Source organism: Vicia villosa, linkage group LG3, assembly GCF_029867415.1.
Source record: "Vicia villosa cultivar HV-30 ecotype Madison, WI linkage group LG3, Vvil1.0, whole genome shotgun sequence".
Taxonomy (NCBI): Eukaryota; Viridiplantae; Streptophyta; class Magnoliopsida; order Fabales; family Fabaceae; genus Vicia; species Vicia villosa.
This window is the reverse complement of record NC_081182.1, coordinates 126,382,871-126,394,124: the sequence shown is the minus strand read 5'-3', so window position 1 is coordinate 126,394,124 and position 11,254 is coordinate 126,382,871. Positions and strand designations below refer to the sequence as shown.

The 11,254-nt window shown below is 35.4% G+C and overlaps 1 protein-coding gene across 1 annotated transcript; it reads right to left on the bottom strand.

Moving 5' to 3' along the window:
* Positions 1-8,657: 8,657 nt before the first annotated feature.
* LOC131658928 (protein FAR1-RELATED SEQUENCE 5-like) lies at positions 8,658-9,694 on the bottom strand. The gene is made up of 3 exons (XM_058928176.1): positions 9,614-9,694; positions 9,255-9,509; positions 8,658-9,155 (listed from the first exon to the last, which is right to left on the bottom strand). The coding sequence occupies exons 1-3, from the start codon at positions 9,692-9,694 to the stop codon at positions 8,658-8,660; spliced, it is 834 nt and encodes a 277-aa protein (XP_058784159.1).
* Between the last annotated feature and the right edge of the window lie 1,560 nt (positions 9,695-11,254).

The following is an 11,254-nucleotide window of genomic DNA, read 5'->3' as shown; positions in this document are numbered from 1 at the left end:
ACAATAAATACCTGCGGGGACGGGGGAATTAAAAGACAAAGAATAATAAGGAACAATAATAAAAAAATCTTGAATGTCCTGATCTTCCCCGAATCCTTGATCAATCCTCGAACCCTTGATCAACTCTAACAATTAAAAGGCAAACAGATAAGGTAAGTGTAGGAGGGATTCATTGACTACTCGAGGCAAACCTTATTTTAATAAATAAAAATAACATTAAATAAATAAATTAAAAACACAGGAAAGAATACTTAGGCTTTAATTTGATCTGATGTGGTTGGCGGTCGGAGGAAACCTCGAGATTAACCCTGGAAATGGCAAAGGCAAAGGCCAAGGCAAAAACAGATATGAGTGTATGCGGAGTTCGAAAGGTAAACCTTAAAATAAAAGGAAACCAAATAGACTTTAAAATAATAATGATTAAATGAAATACTTAGCTTCGGATCTTGATCAGGCGCGTAGTCGAAAGGTATCTGGAAGGTCAGCCCTGAAAGAAAGGCACAGAAACGAAATGTTTTCAGTGTAGAGTTAATTCTCGTAAACCCTGATTAGGGCACAAGTTAACCATGGTTAATAAAATAAATAAAGGAAACAAATTAATTAATTATTGGTTTCCAACCCAATTAATTAAATCGGCAAAAATAGGTTTTCGATTAAATAGTCTAACCCTAATTATGTAATTTAATCAATTGATAAAATATTAACTTAATTGAAACAATTAAACAAACTACATTAAATTAGTCATTTAATTATTTAAATCAAAATTATTATTAACAATTAGGTTAGATCAATTATTTAATTATAAATTATTAAAAATAAGTAATTATGACTTTTTATGAAAAAAAAAAAAAAGAAGAAAAAAAAAAGAAACCAAAAGAAATTTTATGAAGAAAATAAAAATTGAATAGAATTATAGTTGAAAATAAAAAAATAATAAAAATAAATAGAAAACTTAGTTGGCGATTCAGTGTGGATGGCTCTTGTTGGTGCACCATAGACCAACGTCATATGAATCCTTGGATTAGCCTCATGGAAGATCCAACGGTGGATGAATGAAGGCACAGCGTGTACAGGCGTGGACATGTAGCACTGGATCGGAAGACATCACACAGCCTGCGAACTAAACCAAAAAACCAACCCCCACCAAGGATAGAACTGGTGTCTTGGAAGACAAAGGGCCAAACGCACGCTACCACTGGGCTACAAGCTTCTCGCTGTTAGTGCATCAAACACCAATCGACATATATTAAAACAACGATTCCAAATTTTAAAAAAAATAAAGCGCTGCAACTTCGTTCTTCTTCATGGGGACGAGAGAAATTTCAGACGCTTTCGGAAACAGTTTCGTTTCGTAGCCATAGACATCCACCTTCAAATCCTGCAAATCAATATCAATACACATGATACAACAGCCCAGTCTAAGCTTATGCGACCTCACGAGTTCATTGAAACTCTTAATTTGGCCTAACGCTGCTTCTAACTAGTACCCCCAAATTGTAAGGTCGGAACCCTAACTATGGTGAAACACAAAACCTGCAACTAAACACCAATTAACTGGTACAGAGAGTTCACAAACATCAACACGAGCACAAATATGTAATCAAATTCAATTTATCATGTGTATATGGATGAATTAGAATTAAAAAAAATTGACCAAACCCTAAGCTGCAGGGCGAAGTTTTTGGACGTGTTAGGGACTGGTATTGATCTGGAAAGCTTCAAGGACGATCGAGGATTATCGTGCAACACTTAAAATGGCGTGAATCGATCCACCACTTGGTTTGATATTTCCACTTTTTCACGGTGTCCTTCAAGGTTCACTAGTATTCCTTTGCAGCCGCGAAAAATCTCCCCCCTTTCAGAGGCTGCCATCTCCTCTTATAAATATGAGAGGAATTAGGTTAACAAACTTGCATCAAATCTCCTTGGAATCTTTGATTGTAAATCTTGCAATATTTGATTTGTGAATCAAGAAGATTGTGTCTCCTTTAGAAAGATTTGGTGTCTTACTGTTACTTAGCATCTTTTAGCGCACAATAACATGAGCAAATTCTGTTTCTCTTTAATTTTTATTTTTCTTCTTAATGATAATCAATACTAATATAATAATACAAACTAGAACAAAAATATGACCTAATAATAATATATGTTAATAAAAATAACTATACTAACTAATATTAAAAATAATTCCTAACATAATAAAAGACAATAGAAATAACTATACTAACATATAATAGAAATTATATTTAATATAAATTAATGATAAAAAAACTAATTCCTAATATAATGAAATAAAAGACTATGAACAAAAATAAAGGGAGGAGGTGGGATTCGAACTCATGTCCTCTTAACAATCGCATTCATTACCTCGCTCTACACCCGCTAGACCAGCGTGTTTGTTCGAGACATAAAGGAATTTGTAAATATATGAAGAGTGTGACAATATACCACAAATTGAATGTATTAGCCAAATGAATCATTTGTGAGTAAAAAATGCAATTACCTGGAAAATCCCGATCATTACCTAAAAATCCTTTTTTGAACTAAAGTGCTTGATTGTATGAATGCATGCTACGCAAATGACTTAAGAGGACATGCGCACATGAAAGGAGAGGCAAAAGAAAATATACGAGGGCAAATTTTGGGGTATGACAAGATCCCTTAAGAGATCACCTGTCTACTTGAGCACGAGGAAAAGATCATTGAGATGCACAAAGAGCATTTAGAAGTAATCAACTTAGGTACTGAAGAAGAGAAAAGAGAAGTGCGAATTGGGGCATTGTTAGAAACAAGCGTCAAAAAGAAAATGGTTGATTTGTTGAAAGAATATGTGGATGTCTTTGCTTGGAGCTATCAAGATATGCCTGGGTTGGATACCACTATTGTAGAACACAGATTACCGTTAAAACCAGAATGTCCGCCTGTCAAGCAAAAGTTGAGAAGAACTCATCCAGATATGGCAGACAAGATCAAAGAAGAGGTGCATAAGCAAATCAACGCTGATTTCCTCGTCACATCAGAATATCCTCGGTGGTTGGCCTACATAGTGCCTGTTCCAAAGAAGGATGGAAAAGTCAGAATGTGTGTTGATTACAGAGACTTAAATAGAGCAAGTCCAAAAGATGATTTCCCGCTACCCCAAATTGACATGTTGGTGGACATCACTGCTAAGTTCAAAGTCTTCTAATTTATGGATGGATTCTCAGGTTACAATCAAATCATGATGGCACCTGAAGACATGGAAAAAAAGCTTTTATCAAACCTTGGGGCACATTTTGCTACCGGTTAATACCATTTGGTTTGAAGAATGCTAGAGAGACTTATCAAAGAGCCATGACGACTCTCTTCCATGATATGATTCACAAAGAAATTGAAGTTTAGGTGGATGACATGGTTGCCAAGTCCGCATCAGAAGAAGAACATGTGGGGCACCTACTGAAGTTGTTCCAGCATTTGAGAAAATACAAGATGCGCCTGGATCCAAGTAAGTGCACATTTGGTGTCCGCTTTGGAAAGCTACCAGGTTTCCTCGTCAGCCAAAGAGGAATTGGGGTTGACCCGATAAAGTCAAAGCCATTCAAGAAATGCCTCCTCCAAGAACAGAAAAAAAATTCAGAGGATTTCTTAGACGATTGAACTGTATCTCCATATTCTATCTCACATGACTACAGCTTGTGGACCAATCTGTAAGCTTCTCCGTAAAGACCAAGAGTGTAAATGGACAGAAGAATGTCAAAAAGCTTTTGAGGATATCAAAGAATAACTGCTGGAGCCTCCAATCTTAAGCCCTCTAGTGAAAGTAAGACCTTTGATCATGTATTTGACCGTACTTGAAGATCCTAAGGGATGTGTCCTGGGTCAACAAGACGAGTCTGGTCGAAAAGAGTGTGCCATTTATTACTTGAGCAAAAAGTATACCGATTGTGAAACAAGATATTCGCTGCTCGAGAAAACTTGATGCACTCTTGTATGGGTTGCTCACCGGCTAAGGCAGTACATGTTGACTCATACGACACATCTTATATCCAAAATGGATCCAATCAAATATTTGTTTGAAAAGCCTGCGTTGACTGGGAGAATTTCCCGCTGGCATATGCTGTTATCAGAGTACGACATCCAATATCGTGCCCAAAAAGCCATCAAAGAAAGTGTTTTATCCGATCATTTGGCCTCTCAACCTATTGATGATGATCAATCCTTACAAGACGATTTTCCAGATGAAGAAATCATGTATTTGAAATCAAAAGATTACGAAGAACCTTTACATGGAGAAGGACCTAATCCTGAGTCCCGATGGGGTTTAATATTTGATGGAGGTGTTAATGCTTATGGTAGAGGAATTGTGGCAGTCATTGTTATGCCACAAGTTTCTCATGTACTGTTCACTGCAAGACTGATGTTCGACTACACCAACAATATGGCAGAGTAAGAAGCTTGTATCATGGGACTAGAAGAAGCCATCAATCCTAGAATCAAGATTCTGGATGTATATGGAGATTATGGTCTAGTTATTAACCAGATCAAAGAAGAATGGGAAACCCGTAATCCTGGTTTAATTCCTTACAGAGATTATGCCCGAAGACTGCTAACCTTCTTCAACAAAGTTGAATTCCATCACATACCTCGTGAGGAAAACCAAATGGCAGATGCATTGGCAACTCTAGCTTCCATGTATCAAGTGAAATCTCCAAATGAAGCTCCTCAAATTACAATCACGCGCTTGGATAGGCCGACTCATGTATTCGCTGTTGAAGTTGTCACAGATGACAAGCAGTAGTTTTATGACATCAAAATCTTCCTACAGAAACAAGAGTACCCACCTGGGCATCTAGCAAAGACAGAAGAACTTTGAGAAGATTGTCTGATAATTTCTTCCTGACCGGAGATGTGCTCTACAAAAGGAATTTTGACATGGTATTTTTCATATGCGTGGATAGACATGAAGCAAACCAATTAATGCAAGAAATTCATGAAGGATCTTTTGGAACTCATGCCAACGGACATGCGATGACAAGAAAGATACTAAGAGCGGGTTACTATTGGATAACAATGGAATTTGAATGTTATAGATATGTGAAGAAGTGCCACAAATGCCAGATCTATGTTGATAAGATTCATGTGCCTCCGACGCTTCTCAATGTTATCTCCTCTCCATGTCCTTTATTTATGTGGGGAATTAATATGAGTGGAATGATTGAACCTAAGGCTTTAAATGGACATCGTTTCATCTTGGTCGCCATTGACTACTTCATCAAATGGGTTGAAGCTGTCTCTTACGCCAATGTTACTAGACAAGTGGTAGTAAGATTTATCAAGAACAATATCATTTATCGCTACGGCGTACCCAACAGAGTCATTACTGATAATGGTTCTAACTTGAATAATAAGATGATGAAAGAGTTATGTGATGAGTTCAATATTGAGCATCACAATTCCTCTGCCGACCATCCTAAGATGAATGGAGAGGTAGAAGTAGCTAACAAGAATATTAATAAGATTGTACAGAAGATGGTTGTGACTTACAAGGACTGGCATGAAATGCTCCCTCTTGCTTTACATGGATACCGTACTACAGTTCCCACTTCGACTGGGGCAACACCTTTCTCCTTGGTATATGGCATGGAAGTCGTACTCCTGATATAGGTTCAAACTCCCTCCTTAAGGATCATAATGGAAGCCAAGTGTAATACGGTGGGAGAACTGACTTTTTGAAATGTTGCGGATAGCAAGAGTCGCCATCGGCTTTTATTTTATCCAATATATAGAAAGGCTAAAAGAACAAAAAAAACCTTTTGAAAAGAGATTGAGTTCGGGGGGTAAGTTATACAAAGGGAAGGTATAAGCACCCTTCGTATCCATGGTTATCCATGGGCTCTTAATTGCCTAGCTCACTTGTTTGTTTGAATTGTTTGAAAAATGTCGTGTGTGAAATGAAAAGATTTGAATAAGGACTTTAGCTTGTAAATAAGCGTAGCCTTTTTGAAAATAATTTGAAAAAGAGTGGGAAAAGTAATTTGAAATTTTGAATGTGGAGCAAGCATTTAAGAGCACCTACCCTAAGATTGTCTTTCTTGTTTTTTAAGTTTCATTTGAAAGGGCTATCCTTACCATAAAGAGGGTAGGTAGTCCTTTCATTGGATTTGAAAGGGTCATCGAGAGTATCGTTCGCCATAAGACTGTCCCTACCATAAAGAGGGCAGGTAGTCTCGAGGAAGGATATAATAGTCATTAAGGTAACAGTAAGGATACCTTAGCAATCGAATGGACTATCATCATTTATCGAGGCAACATCGAGAGACGAGATCATTTTATTCGTAGGCAACTCGAAGAGACTATGATCTTTTGTTCCGAGGGACTATGATGATTTGAATTCGTAGGCAGCATATACTAAAGTATCCCTACATCCGAGGGACTTGACTATTTTTGATCGAAAGGCAGCAGTAAGAGGAGATACCCTAAAGGTGCGTGTGTGTCACAATCAAATGATTCAGTTCGGATATTTTTATCTTGTAAATTAGTGATTTTATGTTCAATTCATGGTTTATCACTCTCTAGGGTTACTAACCACGCAGTTAAGGTGTAGGATAGCATGGTGAACAAAATTTATTGCTTCATCATGGTGAACTAGTAAAATCACAATTGATTTAATAATAAATAAATAGAGTGGTCATGATTCATTAAGGGTTACCTACAATTCAAGTTATAGATAAATAAATAAATATTTACATTTTTACCCTAACAACTATTTATATTTATATCCCAATATTAATAACAAATTAAAAATTAGACCCAATATTTATCACAAATCACAAATTTAATCTTAATATGTATTATAAATTATGATTCTATTAATTACTATTATTAAACATAAAGTTGAGTTATTAAGTTTTATTTAAAATATATATTTAATAGAAGTTGGAAAGGTGTGCAAAAAAATTTGTGTTTTTTAATGAGTGACAAAATATATCAATTTTTGTTAGCGTTGCTATTTAAGTATCCAACTTCATTTACTAGTTCACTGTGATGAATCAATAAATTTTGTTCACCATGCTATCCTTCACCTATAATTCATCTCATTAAAGTAAATTAAATAAAGTTGAGTAGCAATTTGAGAATCTCTTATTACACCCATTGAGGTCTCTTAGGCACCATGTATGCGTCCAAAGTTGCCTCTCTGTTTCCGTAGATGTATCTCCAGAAGCATTTTTTTACATTTGGATAAAAATGTTCTGTATATGTACCTTCGGAAACACTTTTTTTACATTTGCGTGAAAATGTTCCGTAGATGCACATACGGAATAGGTCCGTAGGTACATTTACGGAAGAAAAGCATAATTAGAAAACTCAATTTCGATTCCCGCAACTTATTCTACTTGTTCGACTCCCTTCTGATGAAGTCATTCTGCGGTAGCACTCTATTTGGCCGGACACGTATTACGAAAACCCGGTTTGGGAAATTCCAATCGAAAACTATCACATCGATCACGATGAAATATTTTAACATTGATATATGGGAGTTAAATTGCGTAACTTGAGGTCTCATAACTTACCGAGTAAATTAGACTCTGTTATTGGGAAATTTGCCGAATGTTGAACTCTTCTAGTCAAACACTTACTCAAAAGTATTACTCTTAGAAATTTATCCACCACATATGCCACATGGACACAATTCAACTCCGCGACAGAGAATCTATGTCGATCAAATTTGATTCTCGTAACTTATTCCACTAAATAAAGTTTCTTACTAGGATATCGGTCTATTATTGTACTCTTTTGGACCTAAGCTATAGTCGGGTAGGCCGACCGTATAAATCCAAATTCTAAATTACCGTATATGTCACATTTAATCATTTAAACCGGGTGATAGGGTATTTAGAAAACTCAAATTTGATTCTCGCAACTTATTCTACTTGTTTGACTCCCTTCTGATGAAGTCATTCCGTTGTTGCACTCTATTTGGCCAGACACGTATTACGAAAACCCGATTAGGGAAATTCCAACCGCAAATTGTCACATCGATCACGATGAAACATCTTAATGTTGATATATGGGAGTTAAATCGCAGAACTTGAGCTCTCGTAACTTACCGAGCTTATTAGAATCTGTTACTGGGAAATTTGTCGAATGTTGAACTCTACAAGTTGTACACTTACTCAAAAGTATTACTCTTAGAAATTTATACTATAAACGACCACATGCGTCAAATGGACACAATTCAGCTCCGCGACAGAGAATCTACGTCAATCAAATTTGAGTCTCGTAACTTATTCCATTAAATAAAGTTTCTTACTAGGATATCGGTCGATTAATGCACTCTTTTGGACCTAAGCCATAGACGGGTAGGTCGGACGTATAAATCCAAATTCTAAATTACCATAAATGTCACATGGAATAAATTAAACTGAGTGATAGGAGATTTAGAAAACTCAACTTCGATTCCCGTAACTTATTCTACTTGTTCGACTCCCTTCTGATAAAGTCATTCTGTTGTTGCACTTTATTTGGCCGGACACGTATTACGAAAACCCGATTTGGGAAATTCCAACTGCAAACTGTCACATCGATTACGATGAAATCACAAAGAACACTAAGTGATTCCATCCTCTTATATGAACACTTGAATTCCAAACTTAAAGAGAAGAATGACACTTTCCATTCTAAACCTTGTCTATGATACTTGCAAATAGTATATGTGTAATCAAATGTTGTTTGTGAACAATGTGTGACCCTGCAAGTGCATGCCCTTTGAAGCAGAGGTCGCAAAAAAAAAAGAATATCTCCCTTGTGTAGATATTTGCAATGGATTTCTCTAGATCTTGCAATTGTGTTTGAAAAACAGGTTCACCGTGTGCTGATGAAAAATCTGCCTCAACTTCTTTGTACCTCATATAACTCATGGCACGAAAGAAATGTTGTAAAAACTCTAGTAAATTATTCTCATAATTAACATACCTTCCCAAAAAGGAGTGCAGGCCTTCACATTGATAGGTCGTCCTAAACCCAGCAAAGAAATTGCCTCTTATGTGAGCTACAGCCCACATATTGCATTTTGCATACATGTCTAAAACCCATGTGTTTTCTTGCAAATCGAACTCTGCTATCAAATTTTCCAACTTCTGCTCAAACTCATCAATCTCATAATCTCCCAACATACACTGTTTGAACATACGAATAAACCAAGTATTGCTAATGTTAGTAGCCGTATTACGTAATAGGTGTCATGCACATAACCTATGGTGGAAATTTGGAAGAACTCTTTTAATAGCATTTCTCATAGCCTTATCTCCATCAATTATAACCAAATTTGGAGCTTTACCTCCCATTGCTTCAACTAACATTTCCAATAGCCACACATATGTTTCTTCTTTTTCATTTCCAACTATGGCACTTGCAAACACAATACTTTGATTGTGGTGATTTACTCCAGAAAACACCACTAGTGGACACAAGTACACGTTCTTTCTATATGTTGCATCAAATGCAAGTACATCGTCAAATACTTCATAGTCCTTACGACACACGCCATCACACCAAAATAGATGTTGCAATCTAACAAATCACTTCTCTTATCCTTAGCGACTTCATTGTACATGTCACATTGGCGGAATCTAACCTTATCATATCCACCAGCTTGATGAGCAAATAACCCAAACACGTGTGTAGTCCTAATGCCAACCTTTCTCATATTGTCCATCTAAAATTTGTCATAATCTGTTATTTTTCTGTGATCTAGTAACATCCCCAAATATTTTTCATCAACCAAAGTATTATTGTGACAATCATTCAAATACTTAATGTACCACCTTCCAATAGTTATTTCAATATGAACTCGGCAATTCGCTTCACAACCACATCTCGTCTGAGCCTTGGGTTCTCGCTTTCGACTACTGCTTCCAACTTTTTCTTCCCTGTGGTCTTGTCTATAACACAAAAATGTTTGTTGTGTTGCTTCACCATTTTTATTCCTCACTATCTTGCTTTTTCTTGCTGCAAAGCCACGTAAACCAGCATACCAATTGTAAAACATAAATGCCACCTCCATATTTAGAAAATGATATTTCATCACATCTTTAATGCTCATATTTTTTAAATTGATTTTCCAAATGTCTTCCACGCTGTTAACAGCAAAATCAATATTGAAATCAACTCCGAATAGTTCATCTTCTAAATCCTCAATTTCGTTGCTCACACTTTTATCAGACAAACCATTATTCTCCACTTCCTAAAAATGTATCAAATAGAAAATAATTTATCTTCTAGGTCTACAAAACATTGCAAATCATCAAGGAGAAAAAAATATTTGTATTAAATACAAGAAATAAAAATGTACCTCAGTGGTAGGATCTGCACCAAAACTGTTCGAAGTCAGTCCCAAATGTGATTTTAATACTTCCGTTCCTTCAATTTCTTCCATAATCCTATTACACAATAAAACTTTACCATAAAGTAATATTAAAAATTTTAAAAAATGAAGAACAACAACAGTATAATCTTTAAAACGAGATGGATTATAGATTTTTCTTTTAATAGATAAGGAATAACAACGTTCATGATAACCTAACAGAGTGAAAAAATGAATTGTCTTGACATTTGAATTTTAGAGAAATATTAAGAATAGAAAAGAGAAATATACTGTTGATTTCAAAAATTCTAATTTGGTTATAAGTTGTTGTCGTCACCGTCAGCCTGCTTCCTTCTCTGCCGTCGTGTTCATCGCTAGCTGCTGCTTCTTTAAAATATTAGGTTTTGCTTTTGAGAATGTGGATTAGAAGTGGATTTACTTATATGAAAGAATACATCACTGTGATATTTATTTAACATTTATTTTCTTTGATAAAAAAAATTTATGTTTTAAAGTTTTATTTATTAAATTTTATGAAATTTATATCTTATAATTTATAAATATAATATGTATTTGGATCAATATTTAATTATATATATTTTTTGGGTGTTTTTGTAAAAAGAGTTAAGTAATTAAAAAAATATATTAGACTTTTATTTAAATTGACAAAAATGTGTTTAACTTGTTATAGCAAGTTATTTTTAGTTCACCATGGTACACCAATTAATTTCATTCACCATGTTAACCTTCACATGTTAATTGATCTCTAATTGTGTTAGAAAGTATGAATTGGTTATGTTTTGGTGAAGTATTGAGTTTGGTATGAATTGGTTTGGAATTGGAATGAGAAAGTGTTGTCAAAAACATGATTTTCTACTACTAGATAGGCTGTAACCGGGTAACAGCGAGGCA